Source organism: Castor canadensis, chromosome X, assembly GCF_047511655.1.
Source record: "Castor canadensis chromosome X, mCasCan1.hap1v2, whole genome shotgun sequence".
NCBI classification, from domain to species: Eukaryota; Metazoa; Chordata; class Mammalia; order Rodentia; family Castoridae; genus Castor; species Castor canadensis.
In genome coordinates, this window is record NC_133405.1 from 136,021,726 (window position 1) to 136,042,288 (window position 20,563).

The 20,563-nt window shown below is 45.2% G+C and overlaps 1 protein-coding gene across 5 annotated transcripts in view; it reads right to left on the reverse strand.

Moving 5' to 3' along the window:
* Window positions 1-20,563, reverse strand: part of Tbl1x (transducin beta like 1 X-linked) — a 208,947-nt gene that overhangs the window by 21,311 nt on the left and 167,073 nt on the right. For all 5 annotated transcript variants that reach the window (XM_074063383.1, XM_074063380.1, XM_074063381.1 and 2 more), the window contains 2 exons: window positions 7,493-7,638; window positions 4,628-4,883 (listed from right to left, as the gene is read on the reverse strand). In XM_074063383.1, the coding sequence (XP_073919484.1) occupies window positions 4,628-4,883; window positions 7,493-7,638 (402 nt within the window). The remainder of the gene's footprint in view (window positions 1-4,627; window positions 4,884-7,492; window positions 7,639-20,563) is intronic.

The window sequence follows — 20,563 nt, forward strand, 5'->3', positions numbered from 1 at the left end:
AAGGGCAAAAGTTATTTATTATTTATAAATAGGGCCAGCCAACCATGGTCTGCAGGCCAGATCTAAGCCACTGCCAACTATTTTTGTAAACAAAGTTTGACTGGCACAGCCACTCCTGTATTTTTGCATTGCTTATGGTCAGTGCTATGAGATGAACTGTGTGTTGAAGTCCTGACCCACAGTAGCTTAGGAGGTAATTATATTCAGAGACAGGGCCTTCAAAGAGGTGATTAAGGTAAAATGAGATCACCAGGGTGGGCCCAATCCAGTAGGATTGGTGTTACAAGAGATCAGGACACGGGGAGAAGATGGCCTCTACAAGCAAGGAGAGAGGCGTCAGGAGAAGCCAGCTTTGCCCACCCCTTGACCTTGGACTTCCAGTCTTAGGACTGTGGGATAGTAAGTGTCTGCTGTTTAAGCCAAACAGCCTGTGGAGTAATTCCAGGGCAGCCCAAGCAAGCACCTTAGCTGCCTGTGTCATGTAAGGCTGAGTTCAGTAGTCATGACAGAGACTGTGGCTCTCAAAGCCGGAGGCAGTATCGATTTGTCCCTTTACAGGAAAAGTTGGCTAGGCCTGCTCCCCACTAATGAGAAAGCAACCGAGAGTGGGATCATTAAACAATCAGCAATGGCTAAAAGTTTCACAGCTTGGTCAGGAATTGATCATGCTTGATCTCGTCTCTTCCGTAAAGGTTTTTTGGTGGACAACTCCAGCAGGAAATGGACTCCATTTCTTCCTCAGTGGCAGGGGACCTGACAGTGCTCTGCTTCTCCTTCCACACACAAAACGGAAGAGTGTCTGGTAGCTCTGCCGGATACTAAACACTGAGGTCCTTCCTGGAGTAACAGCCTGCTGAAACCAGCATTCCTTTTATGCCTCCGAACCCCTCCAGTGGCCAGAGAAGATACTGCACAAGAGAAGAAGCACGCTTTCCACATGGAGAAATTCATCCCTGGTGATGGCAACAGAGGAGCCGGCATCTCAGTTCGCCATGTAATGTGGGGACTGTGTAACTCCAAGGAGGCATGGAAGCCATTCTTTGTGCACTGTCGAAATGCAGCCTGGCGTGTGGAGCGTGCACCAAGTGCTAGGACTGAATGGCTGTGTCAGAGTTTCACTGTGGGGGATGACAGCATCTGTGTGAGGGAGGCAGGGCTCTACGGTGCAGGGTTTAGGGCATAGCCTCGGTGGAAGAACACAGCATCTGCTTTTAGGCACATGGTGAAGGCCAGCCTCCAGAGCCCAGACCAGAAATGGGAACTGCACCACCGTGGGCCACAGAGTCAGTGGCCCAGCTCAGGTTCCAACAGGGCACACCCACATCTCCACATGGTGTGGTCTGAACACGGGTTCCCAGGATGCTGGCCTCTTTTACCTGTTTTAAATCATTTCTGGTGTGGAGCGGGGTGGTGGAATGTGTACTAGGCCTGAGGAATTTTTATGCTATGTCTATTTTGCTGCTAAAAGAAAAAAATTCCAGTATTTGTCTTTCCGTGATACAGCGTGTCCTGAGGTCTGACCATCTGAGCTGCCTGACTGACCAGGGCCACTGAACTGGACACTGGGTTTCTTCCATGTTCATATCATGAACAATGCTTTCCACAGGGCACAAATGATCAGGCCTCATTGACAGGCACCAGACTAATGTGTAATAACCACTAACGGGTATGGGGAGATGACAAGGGCCTCTTCTCTTGACAACACACTTATTGGGGTACACCTTTCTGCCGAGTCACGTCCACATTGAGGGGCTCCACAGGAGAGCACCATTATCCTTCACGAATGTTCACCAGCCTCCCACAGTCCTGTCTTCAAGCGGCCTTGAAGTGCAATTTCCTCCTTGGAGGCGCCTCCATTGCTACTGGGCCTCTTGATCAAGCAGACCCTCTGGGCTCTCTAACCCAACAAGCCTGTTCCAGAAGAGCCCCTGACTCCTGCTCTTGGTCCTGGGGTAGGCTCATGGATGGTGGAGACAAGCCATGCTAAATACCACTGCCATAGTTAGGATGCTGAATGTCCCCCAAAGGCCCATGTATTAAAAGTTTGGTCCCCAGTAGGAGGTCATTAGGTTACTGGGGGTGTGCCCTTGATGGGGACAGTGGAACCAGTCTCTCCATCTCTCTCTGCTTTATGGCTTGTAATGTAAGCGGTTTTGCTCTGCTGTGTGCTCCTACTGTGACGTGCTGCCCTCACCAGAGGCCCCAAACAATGGGGCTTCCTGATCTTGGACTGGAACCACTAGCACTGTGAGCTGAAACCTATCTTTTCTCTTTATAAGCTAGTTGCCTTAGGTATTTCATTATAGCAACACAAAGCTGACATGTACGCCACCCTCAAGAGAACCATCCTGGAAAGTGGCTTTTTCTCTCCCAAGTAGCAGAAGAAATACTTCTGAAGGTCAGAATGAAATCTAACTTCAGATTTGCCCACAGCCTACTGGCCTTACTGTAGCAGAAGGGAGAGGCTGCCTTACAGCAAGACAAGAGCCGAATGTGAATGCCAGGGAGGGCAAGGCAGATGCTTCAGGTCCAAGGAACAGTGTGTAAGTCATTAACTGCAAGGTGTGTGGTGAACAGGCGCTGACCTTCTGAGCATGAAAAATAACCTGACTTCTAGGTGCTAATAGAACAAAAGTTATCAGTCTGTGAGCTGCAAGTGTGGTTTAAAGCACGCATTCATCTCTGCTCTGTCCAGGCTTGGGGCTGACGTGGACAACACATTACAGCTCTTAGGATTTAAAAGAAGGTGGTACAGTAGACACCAGTTTCTCAAAATTTACCACTTACAGAAGACTTTCTGACAACAAAACAACTATATCCATTTGTGTTGTTTTTGCAAACTTGAGTGTTGACTTCCATGCCAGGAATAGTCAATAAATGACTTCCCAGGACAAGCCAGGTATTTTCTCATTCTTTCTTAGCTCCCTAATATTGGGCCTTATGAACAATGACTATAGAAGTTGCAGTTGGGAATCTTTTTGGTTTTTGCTAGACATCAGATGGCCTTTACGCCACCCAATTGTAGTAGAAACTATATTACGGTCTGTTTGCACTTTCTACACAATGCTAGATCTGATTCTTGAGCTTTCAAGAATTTTATGCAGCCATGAAGAAGAACGAAATGTTATCATTCGCTGGTAAATGGATGGAATTGGAGAACATCATTCTGAATGAGGTTAGCCTGGCCCAAAAGACCAAAAATCGTATGTTCTCCCTCATATGTGGACATTAGATCAAGGGCAAACACAACAAGGGGATTGGACTATGAGCACATGATAAAAGCGAGAGCACACAAGGGAGGGGTGAGGATAGGTAAGACACCTAAAAAACTAGCTAGCATTTGTTGCCCTTAACGCAGAGAAACTAAAGCAGATACCTCAAAGCAACTGAGGCCAATAGGAAAAGGGGACCAGGAACTAGAGAAAAGGTTAGTTCAAGAAGAATTAACCTAGAAGGTAACACCCACACACAGGAAATCAATGTGAGTCAATGCCCTGTATAGCTATCCTTATCTCAACCAGCAAAAACCCTTGTTCCTTCCTATTATTGCTTATACTCTCTCTACAACAAAATTAGAAATAAGGGCAAAATAGTTTCTGCTGGGTATTGGGGGGGGGGAGAGGGAGGGGGGGAGAGGGAGGGGGGGAGAGGGAGGGGGCGGAGTGGGTGGTAAGGGAGGGGGTGGGGGCAGGGGGGAGAAATGAACCAAGCCTTGTATGCACATATGAATAATAAAAGAAAAATGAAAGAAAAAAAAAAGAATTTGCTTTTTTGGGGCCTGTGGATTATCAGTGGCCTCAGGGCTTGGCTATGGGCTACAGACTAATCAGAATTGGCTACCAGCCCTCTGCACGCGAGGAAGCTGTGGAGAGCAGACCTATTGCAGGAGATGCCTATGCTATAATCTTCTTGACTCACCACAGATGGAGGGACTGCATGGCTACTTGGAGGAAGAATACACACGCGCACACACATATGCACTCATGTACCATCATGCATGCAAGTATGCACATGCACAAAGGCATGTACACGCACCACACACTTGCATGTACCATGTATACAGGTGCACGCTTTGAACTTAGATCCTAAGGAAGAGTCTCTTGGACTTCATAATGTAGCATTCCATAGTAGTCAGGATCTTGCCATGAAGGTACTCTGGAAAGAAACTCAGGTTCTCTGGCTTACTTGCTAAATATTCTCGGGCAATTAGCAAGCAAGAACTAACCTCCTGGGGCTTTGGAAAGATCAAAAAGAAGATGCCCTGTGTGGGGGGCTGGGGCCTTTGAAGTCACATCGAGCTTGTTGACTGTACAATAATTCGGCTGAAGACTCCCAACATGGAAGGCTGGAAGCTGGGACCAAAGGCCTTCAGGAATGACGCGTTTGTTCACGTTGGACAATACTCACATACAATTTCTTGTGAGACTGGAATTCTCAGGTTGGCAGAAGAGCAAGATTTCCTAAAACTAAGACTACATGAGTGAAGACTGTGGAATGGGAAGCTATTTTGGCCAGATAGAAAGCAGAGCCTAGAAAGCAACCTGAAAGAAATTTGCAGCAGGCAGATTTGCACACTTCAGAAGAAAACTTTGAGCCACCGGAGGCCCACCAAACTCTCCCCACTTACTTATTGCATGTGCTCCGTTCTCTTCCCCATTCACCGTGGCTTCTCCGTTCTTTGGTGGATTTTGCTGGGAAACAGCTGCCTGGGTTGTCGTAGCTCCTGTTGTCGCTGATGTGGCTGCAGTTGTGGCTGCTGCACTGGCTTGCTGCTGAGCAAGCTTCTCCCGGAACGCCTGCTGTCGGGTCTGTACCACGTCGGGCATCACAGCATCAATCAGGGACAGGGACTCAATGGGGCGGCCATCAAATACCGTGCCATCCTGGAAAAATAAGCCACCACGAGCTCCCATGGAGCAGGGGCTGCTGGAATGGTCCTCGCTCTCAGGGCAGGAGAGGCACAGGAAAGTGGAATGAAAAGATCAAGAATCTAGGAGCTATGGGGTCATGAGCAAGCCAGCATCAACCAGGGACAAGGAAGGGGGTAAGGGGGACAGACGACGAACAGCTAAGTATAAACGTAACCCCAAGAGGGAGACCTGACATTTGGTAAATATCAAGCCAAATGTGGGCATCAGGAACATCCAAATAGGTCCACTTTATCCCGTGACAAAACTGCGAGTGATCTCAAACCGCACAGTGATGCTCCAGTGGGGAGGCAGTTCTCAATGTCTGGAGCCATTTCTGTACTAAGAACTAGTGGTGGGGTGGTTATACTGCCACCTAGTGGGTGGAGGCCGAGGGTGCTGCTCAACCCCACAGTGCACAGGATGTTCTCACCATAGAGTATCATCTAGCCCCAAATGTACAGTGCTGAGACTGAGAACCCCTGCCCAGATGCTACTGCTAGAGTAGCCATTCTCTCTAGCTCTCTCTAGAGCACCTACCACTTATGTGGAAGGCAACTCTGGAAGCACCAAGCCCAATTTAGAGATGACTACACAATTCAGAATTTGATGCCTGGTACGTGTGTCCACATGATTTAATACAGTAAACACTTGCTGCTGTTTGAAACAACTCCCTGGGCTCAGAGTATGGTTAAATTCAGCCACAATACAACCAACAACAGAACTGCTTGCTTCTGATTCATATTTTCTGAATGTCCTTTTGATTCTCTGCTTTCCACCTATCACGAAAAGGTTTCCATGCACACGTAAAAATACAGTAAATTCTTTCCTCAGGAAGCACTGAAAATATTCAAGTCATGTGAAACTCAGTATACCTCTGGGATGTGTCTGGTGTTTGTGCAAACCAATTTTTATACTATGTGAATTACCCCAGAAATGAGGAAGAATTTAAAGACACAAGCTTTGCTGGAGAGTATCTAAACAAAACATCATCATGGTCTGACTACAATATAATATTTGAAATAGAAACAATATAAACTAATACAACATTGTGTCCTTGGCCACTTTGGCCCCTGGATTCTGGCCATGGAGTGACCAAAGTTGGCCAGTCACGATGCTCTCCTACCACCTTTTTCCTCAAACAATCCCATCCCAAATCCATGACCATATCACAAAATGCAGTCACTGCCAAAGTAATACTGTGTCTCTTTTTTTAATGCCTAGAAACTTGTGACAAATGAGACCATCTTTCACTTGCCTCTACACATACTAGAATTTGGATTGCTGGGGGAGACATAATGAAGGTGTGGACAGGTGAGAGATCAGCAGGCAGAGGAAAATCAAACCACAGCATCTTAGGATCTGACAGCTGGTAGTGGACCTGGGGTTACGTACTGCTAGCCCCACGCTTGTTTGCTCTGCAGAAAAAGAGACCAGACAGCACCTGAAGGAGTTGGAAGACCTCCAGCAAGCCAATGGTAAGAGAAAGGACAGAGGAGGTGACCACGACAAGGAAGAAAGAACAGAAAATAGGTAGAAACACTGGTATCTTCAAAGATTGCATTTGTGGAAAATGGCAGAGGAAACAATGAGAAAAAAACCAGGATATTATTTTTACGCTTTAAAGGGATTTTTTTTTTTTAAGAGTTAAAGAGAAAGTAGCATAAAATGCGTACGAATGAGAAAGGTTTGCAGGGTAGGGCCAGTTTCAGGGAAGGTGCGAAGGACTGATGTCATGGATCACAACAGAATACAACCAAGTCTGGGACAGAACTGTGTGCTTGCATGGCAGTAGGATAAACAGCTCAGAGCATGGGGCCTGGGACTCAGGTGAAGATAGCCAGAGGTTGTGCAGAACACAGGAAGCCGAGCGGATCTCTGGAAAATCCTGACTGCACAGTAAGGGGGTGAGGGGAGCAGCTGAGAACTCAACCAACCAACCAACCAATTCTCAGATGTGGCACAAGCACTTGCTGTCCCCCAATCTAAATGGTGGGAAGGAATACAAGCACATCAGTAGGATTTTAATTCAACTCTCAGTCATTGTTCCATCCTTGTCCTCATCTACTCCACAGCTAGCACGGTAATCAAAGTCACCACATGGACTCCTTTCCCACACAAAGCTCAGCTGCTCAGTCCCCGATTCTTCTCCTGGTTATGCCCTCAGTTGGATTCACACAAAACACACATTCTCTGAGAGCATGCAGGGGTCCCTCTGTAACTAACCCGCTCCAAGAAATCAAAAACAGAGCATTTCTGCATGTGTAAAGTGTTGGTCCAGAGCAGCTCAAAGTCTGTGCATGGCTTGTGGATGTGGCTATGGCTTATTTATACCAGCCAGGGGCCTGCACTTCTGAATCCACATAGCAGGCACACTAAAGCCTTGCTGTTGTGGGTGTACTGACATGCCTGTCACCTTCTACCTGAATAAAGTATTACCACAAAGTGAAAACCAAAAAGCCTTGCTCTCAGATACTGTAGGAAATGCATGTCAGACTCCGGCTTGTCCTCTGGGTTCATATACATCCTCCAGGACTTTGCTGGTTGGAAGGCCAGTACGGTGCCCCATCCCAGGGCAGACATACCTCATTGATGCTGATCTCGGCCTCCACATACTGCAGTCCCTTCTGCAGGATGGAGATGAGGGCAGCTGGCGGCACTAGAGTCCCGTTGATGTTGGACTGACTGATGTGGCTCTCGATCCCGAATGTGAAGGCCGAGTGGGAAAAACCTGCAGAAAGAGGAACGTCCAGGATGGTGAGAGTCGAGTGGAGGGAGGAAAGTGTAACCATTAAGATGTGAAAATGCAATTATGGGTTTCCAACTTGCTTAGTTAACAGGTGTGACTCAGCTGGGTGCCTGGCTTCAGATTTGGGATCCAGCAAGTTGGGAGAGTGGGAGAAATACAAGACCAAGAAAACTAGTTCTGGCACGTGCTGGGACACAGCCTTTAATGACAGGGCCTTTTACAGCACAATAGATATGCCTTGACTAACAACGGGGTTATGTCCTGAAAAACACATCGTAAATTGGAAATATCACATGTTGAAAGTGCATTTAACACACCTATTATGGCTTGAATCCAAAAATGTCCCCCAAAGGTTCGTGTGTTCAAGACTTGGTTGCCAGCTGATGGTTTTTTCAGAGGTGACTGGATCCTGAGGGCCCTAACCCCGTCAATGGACTAATCCACTAATTAATTTAGAGCTCAATGGACTATTAAGAGGTGGGGCATGGTTGGAGGAAGTAGGTTACTGGGGGGCATGCCTTTGAAGGGCATATTTTGTCCCCAGACCTTTTTCAAACAGTTTCCCCCATCATGCACTCCTGCCACGATGCACTGCTCTCCACAGGCCCAAAGGCCATTGGGCCAAGTGACCATGGACTGAAACCATAAGCCCAAATAAACCTCTCTACCATATAAGTTGCTTATCTCTGGTATTTTATCACAGTCACAGAAAACTGACTAACACAGGGCTGCATCGAGAAAGAGCATCATATGCTCACAGCTAGCCTGGGAAAAGATCCCAATCCAAAATTCGAAGTAAGGGGTCTACTGAATGCGTATCACTTTCGCACCATTGCGAAGTCAAAAAAGATCACAAGCTGAAGCGTCACATATAAGCCAAGTCCACCTATATTGAGAAGCTTGCCCTGGGTTCCCTGGTTGGGTTGTTTGTTACAGAAATGCAACCCGAGGCTTCCACAAACCCTTGGCTTGAATCCCTCTTTGCAGAAGCTCTATGCTTAAGTCTGCTCCCAACTGCAATGCATACAAGGTGCTTCTCTTTGGCCCAAGATAACTGCGCAAGTGCCTGGCTTGGAGTGCTCATATGCCTGTGGGAGCAGATGACTCAGATGACCAACCCCCTCCATGAGGCTGCTCTGGACCAAGCCGTATGGCATTGAGTGGCTTATTAACTACGCCCCCAGCCTTTTGCTGATTTTTCCTTTCCTCCCTATTGCATCTTTTATTGTCTTGGTAGGAAGTTGCTAATAAATGAAGCACTTGAAAATTTACAGAGGTTTTCATACAACTTTTGGATGATGGCACTTGAATGAAAATGTTAGGAAGTAATGCCTTGGTTTTATGCACCATGCGTGATTCTAAAGAAGAAGGCCATAAGACACAGAAAAAGGCACTTGTGGGGAGGGTGGCTCCCTGTGGGGGGAGATGAGGGGGATTAGGAACCTTCAGCAGCGTTCTTCAGGAAAGGAAGGTGGACTTCTACTGCCAAAGTCTAGGCTGTGGCGAGTATTTTCTTACAATAGGCACCCTAGAATCCTTGGGAGGTACAGGCCTGGTGTGGGAGGACGCCTGGGATGTATCTGGTGATCAGAGCCTTTCAGCCTTGCTAGGCATTTGCTTCCCTTCTGTTCTCTTCTTGTCAGCCAAATGGGGGCAGCAAATAACCTTGCTTCCCTGATGCCCCCTTGTCACGCACTTGCATGCAGCCTTTGCAATAAGCCAAATGCTCGCCAGGAGGAAATGGTCCTTGTGAAGGCAGGTTCAGGCCTTTGTACTCTCCTTCCTCTTTTCTGAGTCTTTACTTTTCGTCCTTCACTTGCTCCTCCTCACTCCACCCACAGTTCCTCCCCCACTGCCTTGTATTTATCTAATAAAGTGACACGGTAGCTGCTATTAATTTTATAATCAGTTGCACAGAGCCTTCTATGTTTCTGTACAAAAGTGTAACTACCTAAACGAGGTTGCAAAAGATCCCTTCTCAGAGACTCCAACTATGGTGTGTAGCGGTGGGACCTTTGGCAAAGGATCAGGATTTGATATGTCCTTAGGGTGAAGCCCCCATGACTGAATCCTGGAGGCTTTAGAAGAAAGAGTCAGAAGACAGGCCCTGCACTGCCTGTTTCTCGCCATGTGATGCCCTGCGCTGCCTTGCGACTTCACCAACTAGAACACTCTAACCATATGTGGCGCCTTGAACTTGGACCTCCAGAGCTGTTAAGTCAAATCAAACGTCTTTTCTTTATAAAGTAACCTTCCTCAGGTCTTTCATTACAGTAACACAAAAACAGATCAATAAATTAGAGGATATAAGTAAAGGCACTTTACAGTCAACTTCATTTTCTTTCTAGCTTTATGTTTTCTCAACCCACCCTTGTGTTACCCAATGACTGTATTACCTCCAAACTTTTATCATTCAGGTTTCTGGCAAGGTGTAGACTAGAAAAGCACTGGTCAATGGATGGAGTGGACCACAATGGATTCTTATGTTGATGGCCCATTGCACAGAATCGTCACTATCTACTCCAGGTCACAGTGACTGCACTCTCCTAAGAATTTATAAACTCTCATGGTTAGTAGGAGCCATTTCCCTGGCTCCTCCCTGCAGCCTTCCTTTCCATTTCTTATCCTCGTGTCTTCCTTAAAAGGCCCAGAACAGGACTACACCTATTGCAGTACCAATAAAAATAGTAGCAGGCAGCCCTAACAGGGTGCTGGCCCTCGGGACAGGCGTTGCTACAAAAGCACTACGTGAATTCCCTCAGCCTCCCAGTACTCATTCTCTCTGCTTTTCTTTCACGTTTATGGATCAGGTTCCCCGAGTCATTTTGAGGGACAGGTCCATGTTACTCAGTCTGTGGGGGTGGGGTAAGATGGTAAGATACAAACCTGGGTGAGTCACCACTCTTAGTCACCATGAAACACTGTCTAGAAAAACCTACTGAATGCACCAGAGCACAGCATTAACTGCTGTTCAGTGGCACTACTGTTTTGGCTTTACACACAAGGGCAATATGGCAGAAATGAGGTAACTTGCTCAGTTATATATGTGATAAGAGACTGAGCTAGGATTTGTTCATTGTGGGGTTTCAGTACTCCTCTTTTTACTTTTCACACTAAGACCCACTGGCACAGAAACCAAAAGTCCTCCTTTCTTTGAGCGGATGCAGACTGAATTCCCATCTGGTTGCCCAGCTGGACCACTTTGGCTTTGAGTGGCAGTGCCAGGAGCAGCTCAGGTTAACCACGAAGAACAAGCACAAGGCCATTGCTACTCCAAGGCTTGAGTTTGTCCTTGGTCTCTGTACCAGGCCTTTAAAACGCCGGGTCTACGGTCTAGCTGCGTAACTTAGGTCTTCCCAGGACTATGCTCTTTGATGCAGGCTCCATTTCTAGACCACGTCCATGACGGTCTTCAGTTAGGGCTTATTGGAAGAAAGGGATGGAGCAGTAAAGATGGACTAGGGGAGTGGTAGTATATGATAATGCAAGAACAAACTTTCTCCCATGGAAGCAAAATGACAAATAAGTGGGCTAAAGCTACTTGAGGCACCATGACCTTGAGTATCTTTGATTAGCTGGGGTCATCACTGAACAGAACTGGAAATGAGGCATATTCCTAAAGATTAGCTGCATGTGTTTCCCTATCGCTGTTAAAACAAGCCCTCCTAGCTGCTAATGAAGCAATGTAAAATGTTACATCAGCTCCATGTCTTCAGACAGAACCCTACATGGCTCCAAGCCAGTGCTTTTTTACTCCAATTGCTCCTAAGACATTCTTCCTGATTTCTGGCCAACCCTATGTCATCAACTCATATGGGAGGCTAGGTGGAGAGAATACCAGATATAGTTAGGATTGCTGGGTTGTCTTTGTTCTACCACCGAGTAATTTCACTTGGCTGGTCTGCTATTTCCTCCTCTCAGTGTAGGGATAAAAAGTACCTTAAGGAGCGTGAGCCACCTAGCTGCTTGGGAAATGGAGATCAAAAGGATCTAGGTATGAGGCCAGCCTCAGCAAAAAGGTTCTCAGTGAATAAGTTGGGTGTGGGGATGCTTGCCCACCCACAGGAAGCATAAATAGGAGGATCACAGTTCAGGCCCGCCTGGGCATAAATGCAAGAGCCTATTTAGAAAGTAACTAAAGCAGGGCTAGCACAGTGGTGCACGTGGTAGAGCACCTGCCTAGCAAGCACAAAGCCCTGACTTCAAACCCCAGTACCACCAAACAAAACGAAACAAAAAACCTCAAGGAGGTCGTGGAGGAAAGATGCAAGAGTAGCCAGATTCCAGACACTTTTCAGTCAAGAGAGAAGAGCACAAACTAGTGTCCATGTTTCCTAGTTAATGCAAAGAGGACACAGAATGCAATGGTTGCTAAGATGCTTTCCAGTTACAACATTTACTCTAAAACAGGGAGATGCCTGCTATGGCCTGAATGCTGGTGTCATCCCCCAGTGGAATGTTGGAAACTGATATTCTATGTCATAGTACTAAGGGGAAGTAATCGTCCCATCTTCATAAATGGGTACAGCACCCTTATAAAAAGGCACTAGTAAGAATGCAAGCTCCTTTGACCCCTTCTACCCATGCGAGGACACTGACCAGGTTCCCACTATGAGGAACAGGCCTTCATCAGACACAAAATTTGCTGGTGCCTTCATATTGGACATCACAGTCTCTAGAAGTGAGAGCAATACATTTCTGTTGTCTGTAACACACCCAGTCTAGGCTATTTTGTTATCAGCCTGTACAGAATAAGACAATACGCAAGGACTAAGTAGTCACACTTACCTGACAACTGCCTCTTGGGCCATGTGCCAAGGGCCTGTGTGAGGTGCCATCATGGAAAGCATGGTACCGCCACATACTTCTTTTTCAGGGTCAGCCTGGCCTCTACCACAGCCAGCACCATACCCCCAATTGGACCCCAAGGCCAACAAGCACATTCAGTAGCAGTTTGCCCAAGGGGAGAGACTCTACCTGTATCTCAGGAGCTTTTGACACATCTCTTCTGCCCAAAAAGACATACACAGGAACAAAGACCCAAATGTCAGTGACAGATGAACACTCCGGGCTGCCCTAGCAACAGGTACAGAAGTAGTTGAAAGGAAGGAATAAAAGAGCTTGACAGTACCTTGGTGAAAGAGCCATGTGAGGGCAATGGCTTAGTGTTCCTGGTGTCTACCATTCAGCCACCCTGCAGCCATTCCTGAAGCCAGCAGGCTTGCCATCTCCCTAGTAAGAATCTCCCTGACAAATCTATTAACAGCAGGGGCTCTCAACCACAGCCTGGCTGACGATCACTCCGTGCTGTGGGATACTGAGCAGCAGCCTTGGCTTCTACCCACAGGTGTCAGGAGCATTGCTTCCTCTCAGTGTGGCAACCAAAAACGTTTCCAGACATTGTCCAATTGACCCCAGAATGGTTGAGAACCAATGACCTTCAGGAAGCGATTCTCCGAAAGGCCACTGTCTACAGATCCACTCAACTCTCATTTCATCGTCACTCTGGTTCACTGCCATTGAAAAGCAAGCTGCTCTCTAAATGCAACTGGTCAGACTTAGGATAACACATGGTAATAGAGAACCAGCAGATGAAGCAAAAAAATTCCCAAGAAGAAAAGGGTATAATTATGATGATCTGAGGAGGAAGGCTTACAAGACCACGTTTTTGAAAGGATGGTAAGACCTTCCAAAGTAGAGCCCTCGGCACTTACAATGAAAGCTGTACAGTCTTACAAGAGAGGAAGCAGCCTGTACGTGAATGTGTCACCTACCTAGTCAATAAAAATATTTAAAACAAACTAAATACACGTCTTGTCTCTGTTGAAATCACAACACTGCTAAACCATAATCACATTCATAACTAGCTTCACAAACCATTTGAGTTGTACAGTGAGCTATCACGCCCAGTTAACGATGGCCTGATTCAATCAGCAAAACCTGCTAAATTCTCACTTGCTGGTCCTTAGAAGCACTGCTCATTCAGCAGAGAAAAGCAGACGTCTGATACTTGAGCAGCGATGGGGAGAGGAAGGCTTTGGGTCACTAGTCGTAACAAATACCAAGGACACAAATTTTTATTACGTATTTAGCAGACTTCCATTCTTGGAATACTGACAGCTATCCAAAGCCACTGGGCACAGTATGCTTATTTCTAAATTGTTTAAATGAGGGGCTGGCAAACTGAGGCCCAGAAGCAGAGTCTGGTGCACTGCCTGTATTTGTAAGTAAAGTTTTACTGGAATAAGGCCAAAGCTACACCCAGGAGTTGACATATTGTCTATGGTTGCTTTTGCTCTACAATGGCAGAAGTTGCAACACAGACCATATGGACCACCAAGTTAAAGATACTTACTATCTGTTCCTTTACAGGAAAAGTATGCTATCCCAATTATACATACCAACACACGTACATATGTACATGTATGTATGCAACTGTGCTGATTCACCAGGCGGCCCATTCCTTCGGGAGCCCCTTCACCTAAGCACAGCCTTCCATGCCTTTTGGACCTGTCCTCAAAGTGCTGCCTTTCCTGTGCCTCTGCTCCAAGTATATGCATGCTTGATCATTCTGGACTCTTAGTCTAGACTCCCAGTTCTCAAGCAAGATGGTTTTATCCTCCAGAAGACATGAGGCAACACCTGGAGACATTTTTGGTTGTCACAGTGTGTGTGTGACTGGCATCCAGCGGGTAGAGACAAGGGATGCGCACGGCAGCCCTTCACCCCATGAAGAATAATCCGGCCCCAAGTTCTAGCAGAGCAAGGGTGGAGAACCTCTCCTCTCAAATTCTCTGTCTCGCCCCCCTGCCTAACCTCAGGAATTACAGCTGCAGCAGGAGTCTTTTCCTGACACCAGCCTTTTGTCCTTAGCAAGAATGGAAGACCTGATTGCTCTATCCTCTGGGCTGTGCCAGAGCTCTTCCTATCTCTGTGTCTTACCAAGGTGCCACACGCGAGTTCCACCAATTCTCATGCATCTCCTGGCTTCTGAGAAGACCAAAGCTTCCCAAAGGCAGGAAGCCTGGCTCATCTCCCTTTATAACACAAAGTACCCCGCCCTCCTGCACAGCAGCTGCTGCTCAAGAGGGACTGGCCAACCGTGAGGGAGGGCCAAGAGAAACCAGGGAGGCTGATGCCAATGACACCAAGTTTTCACTCTTTTCAAAACAAACGACTTTAAAGGAGAAGGACAAGAATGAAGTATTTAGGTTCAACAACGCAGCAGAAAGAAAACTGATTTTGAGACAAGAGTCTCAAGACACTGAGGGTTCTTGGTCATATACATGTTCCTGATTAAAAACTATTATTACTAGTAATAACAGAGCGAATGACACTAAGGCCTTACTATGTGTATCTGCCTTTTATAAATTAACTCAGAGAGCCTTAGCAACAACCTATGAATTACTGCAATTAAACCCATACTGTAGGGGAAGAAATTTGAGCCACAGGGAAGTTAAGTGATTTCCTTGAGGGCATATGCAGCTTGCAAATAGCCACCTGATACTTCAATTTAGAACGGTTTGGTTTTTTTCAGACAGGGTCATGCTACATAGCCCAGGCTGGCCTCAAACTCATGATCCTCCTGCCTCAGCATCCTGAGTGCTGACATTACAGGTATGTACTGCCATACCTAGCTAAATCTTAATGCCCACACCACCAAAATGCGTTCACAAACTTTCATGATTCAAAATGACATGATTTTTAAACAGGAAAAGCATCTAATTAGTAAAATCATTATATTTTAAAGCAAAGTAAGTTGCGAACAAGGGGTACATTCTGACAATGAAGCTGAATGTTTTCCATACGGTAAAAAGCAAAAAAAAAAAAACAAAAAAAATTGACTCTTTTGGTGATGAGCACATTAAGAATAAAAGAAACAAAAGGACTGGGGTGTAGAAATGGTAGATTGCCTGCCTAGCAAGCATAAGGCCGTAAGTTCAACCTCTAGTACTGGAAAAAAAAAAAAAAAACAAGGATTCTTTGCAATTGTGTGCCAGTGGCTTACGCCCGTAATCCTAGCTACTCACAAGGCAGAGATCAGGAGGATCACGGTTCAAAGTCAGCCTGGGTAAATCATTTGCAAGACCCTATCTCAAAAAGGATCCATCATAAAAATAGGGCTGGTGGAGTGGCTCAAGGTGTAGGCACTGATTTCAAACCCCAGTACTGCAAAAAACAAAAAAGATAAATAAATAAATAAAAGAAACAGCAAACAAAATCAGATGCAGTGCTAGAAGAATTCGGTTTAATTTCTCTACACTTCTGGAAACAGCACACTTGATAAGGGGATCTGAGCTCTGGGTCTGCCCTCACCAGCTTCCCTGCCTTCCTTTCATGACCAATAAACAGGGACTTGCAGATCTACAAAGTTCCTTTCAATGCTAAAATTCTAGGACTTGAAAAAAATTGCCTCAATGCTCCAAACAAACTTGGGGAATTTTAATTTATGAAGGTGAATGAGTGACTACAGGAAGAGGTTATGCCAATGAAAGAATTTATTGCTGGGTATGGTGGCACATGCCTGTTATCCCAGTGCTGGGGAGACTGAGGCAGGAGGCCACCGTGGGGTATGTGACACAGAGCCATCAAAAAACCAGAACAGTGACAGCTAATTTATATACAGCATTTCCTTTTGTTTCTGTGAATACTGACATTTCTGTAATATCCTTACTTATAATGGAGGCAGAACAGCTTGTCCCCCATCAGTATTTCTTGGATCATAAAGGTTTCTCTGGCTGAACTGCAGCTACCTGGAAAGCTGCCTGCTGTCCTCTCAGGGTTGGAACAGAAGTGAGGCAAGGTGGTGGAGGTGGGAGGTACTGATTAATAAAAGACGGGAGAGAGGCTAAGGGAGACCAAGTGGGAGCTGTGTTGAGTAAATCAAACGGAGGTCTCTCTCTCAGTCATAAACAATCAACAGACAAGACGAGAGGGCTAGAAATCGTACTGTCCTCTTTGGGAGCTCATTTACCATCAGTTCACTTCTTTTTCAATAGTGATGGATTAGTCTCACCAGAGGATTACATTTTCTGCCTGAGAAGCAATTCTTATCATACATAAACTTGTCTTATCCATTGTAAAAAGCACAAAAATAGTTCTTCTTGATTTTGCAGCCTAAATCATAGAACATGTTCACTTTGGCTTTACAATTCAATGTACATATCTTTAAAAAATCCTCAAAGCCCGTCCTCAACTCTTGTCCTAATTGTCTGACAATACTTTGCTACAGAAATGGAGTGTAGGGAGGTTTTTATGGGTACAAACTGGTTCTAGATGACCTGCCTGCCCTAACATGGCATTAAATATAAAATGGAGCTGCCTTGGGTGGCGGCCAAAAGAAATACCAGAAGGACCTCACTAAAGCAGGGTTTCACTTGTAACATCTGGCCAGGACCCCAAGGTTGAGTCCAGAGAGGGCCCTGACTGTTGCAAACCACATACGCATGCCAAGACTATTTTAACATCCTCTAAACACTGGGAACATCCGGGAGGAAAAAGTATTACTTAGGCTGTAAACTAAGGTTGCAACTTCCTCCTAGGCCAACGACAGGCTCAGGGACAGGAGATGAGCAGGAGGGGCCTGGTGGGTTGATGTGTGGGAGGGTGGCTGTATTTCTGGAAACATCGGATCAAATCTTGGCGGAGGTAGTGGGAACACAAACCTCCACTCCCAGGCTTCTGTTGGCCACTGGGGAAAGCAGCACTCAGAGACAGTCACATCCAACAGTAACACAGAGTGGTCCCATCAGCTTCAAATCCTTGAGAATTTTCAATTCAATAATTGAGTATTTGGGAAACAGGAGCATGATCACCAAATGAGATTGATGATGGACAGCGCCATATTAAAACTCACAAAGAAAAAAAGTTAAACTGGATGTTGGTGGCTCACACCTATAATCCTAGCTACTTGAAAGGCTGAGATGGGGAGGATCTCGGTTTGAGGCTAGCCCCAGCAAATAGTTTGTGACACCCCATCTCTAAAATAACCAGAGCAAAATGGACTGGAGGTGTGACTCAAGCAGTAGAGTGCCTGCTTTGCAAGCAAGAAGCCCTGAGTTCAAACACCAGTCCCACACACACACACACAAAAAAAGAGTTAACATACGGGAATAACAGAGAAAACAATCTGGAAGCTGGAAGAAGTCACTCACATTATCATATAATCAACACAACTCCTATTCTCATATGGGGAACTTTGTTTTATGTATAACCTTCATGGTCACGGAGTATTTTATCTCTGGTCTCTTTTTTTAACCTAACAACATAAGTAATTTCTTCCATTGCTAACTGGTTTTGATAGTCACCATTTTGGTTATTAATTTCCATTACCTTTACTCATTTGACCTCCCATTTTAACTTTAAAAAAATGCCATCAGTGGACTGGGCCTGTGAGCCTCCCTAAGTAAGGAGGAAAAAAGTAAGACTTACTGTTCTCATCTGTCCTTCTAATCCTAGCAGGCAACCAATCAAGACACATTTGTGGAACTGAAATTATGATAAATGCTGTATTCCTATACATCAAGAAGAATGCCCTGGAGCCAGGCACCAGTGGTTCACACCTGTAATCCTAGCTACTTGGGAAGCTGAGATTAGAAGGATTGCTGTTGAAGGCCAGCCTAGACAAATAATTTCCAAGACCCCATCTCCAAAATAACCAGAGCAAAATGGACTGGAGGTATGGTTCATGCAGTAGAGCCCTGAGTTCAAACCCCAGTGAAACTAAGAAGAAGAAGAAAAAGAATGCCCTGGTGGTACCTGTATTGTTGATGGTGCTCAGTAATTTTAAGTAGCATGGGGACAAATGTTTGAAATCTCAAATGTTATTTTAATGTATGTCATGCAAACAGAACAGACATAAACAGAACAAATATAGTGAGGTCTACTAGTATATTTAAGGAACAGTAACTGTTTCAATTTAAGGAAAAATCCAGACGATGAGCAAAGCATAGGCTGAGAAATACACGTTTAGACAATGAAGCTCTACCGAAGTTTCCAAAGTGGGAGGAAGAAAGGACACTCCCTATGTATATAGTGGTACAGAGGAGGGTGAAGAAACTCCTACATTCTATTAGCAGTCTCAGTTCAGGCAGGGGTTCGTTAACTACAGCTGTGGGACAAATCTGGCTCCTGAGCTTTTTTTTTTTTTTTTTTTTTTTTTTTGTACTGCTTAGGGCCTGTGCTTGCTAGGCAGGCATTCTACCACTTAAGCCATGCCTCACACCCAGCTCTTTTTTGCTTTAATTATTTTTCAGATAAGGTCTTGAGTTTTTACCAGGGGCTCACCTTGGACCACAATCCTCCTAACCTATGCCTCCTGTGTAGCTGGGATTACAGTTGTGTACCAACATGCCTGGCTTGTTGGTTGAATTAAGAGTCTTTCAAACATTTTGCCTGGGCTGGTCTTGAACCTGGACCCTCCTCATCTCTGTCTCCTGAGTAGCTGGGATTCTAGGCATGAGCTACGGGTTCCCCATCACCACCCTTTTTTGTAAATAAAAATTTATTGGGATGTGGTTATTCTCATGTGTTCAATGGCTGCTTTTGTGCTATGAAGACAGAGATGAGACTGGTTGTTACAGGCTAAAATATTATCATCTGTGCCCTTACAGAAAGTTTCCTAAACGTTGGTCTCTGGGAGACCTGGTGCCAAGCAGCCCTTATGAATACAGTTTTTCAAAGTCCGACTTGTTTTATGAGGCCACCATAACCTTAACATTCAAAATGGACAAGTACACTTGAAAAGGAACATTACAGCCCAGTGTTTCTTGGTAAAACAAAAGTGAGTATTAACAAGCCAAATCCAGCAATACACAAAAAGGACAAAATGTGCCAGCCAAGTGGGGTTAATTGCAGCAACGCAGGGTTTCGTGTCAGAAAATAAATCAACAACCTCACCACATTAACAGACTCAAGAAAGAACATTAAAAGAGGAAGAGTCTGCCGACAGGTATATAACAAATTCACAAATCACTAAGCATCAGAGAAATGTAAAATGAAACTACAAGGAGACAATGCCTCTCTAACCTGTTAGAAAAAAATGGCAGGGCTTGGTAAGGATGTGAGAAAAGGGAATTCTTATATACTGTTGGTGGGAATGTAAACTGGTACAGTCATTATGGAAAACAGTATAGAGGCTTCTTAAAAAACAAAACAAAACAGAACTCTCATGTGATCCAGCAACCCCACGACTGGGTGGGTAAGCCAAAGGAACTGAGGTCAGCATGTTGAAGAGACATCTGCACTATTCACAATAAGTTAAGTGTCCATCAGCTGATAAAGACAATATGACACGTGTACAGAATGGAATCCTATTTGGCCTTAAAAAAAAAAAAGAAAAAAGAAATCCTGGTGTCTGCAACATGGGATGAATCTGGAAAATGTTATGTTAACTAAAATAAGCCAGGCAGAGAAAGTCAACTATTACATGGTCTCACTTATGTGAAATCAAAAAAAAGTAAGAGTGGTGGTTAACGGGGACTAGGGAGCAAGGAGAGATGTTGGTCAAATGATGCAAAGAAGTTTAAGAGAGGTATTGTGCATCACGGTGACTACAGTTAAGAATATCCTGTGTTTGCAAAATCACTTAAAGAGTTTAAGTGTTCTCACCACAAAAAAGATAATGTGAGCTAATGCATGTTAAATACACCTGAAGAACCATTCTACAATGTATACATACTTCAAAGTATCACATTGTATAACATAAATATATACAAATTTTAGCTGCCAATTAAGATGAATGAATGAATGAGGAAGATTCTGGAGCACAAGCGCCTGTTCTGAATCCTAGCTCTATGACTTCCTGGTAGCAGGACTTTGGCAAGCTGGATCTTCCTAACACCTTGGATTCTCATCTGTAAATAAGGCACAGAGCTATTTCTACTTTCTCAGAGTTGCTAGGAAGAAA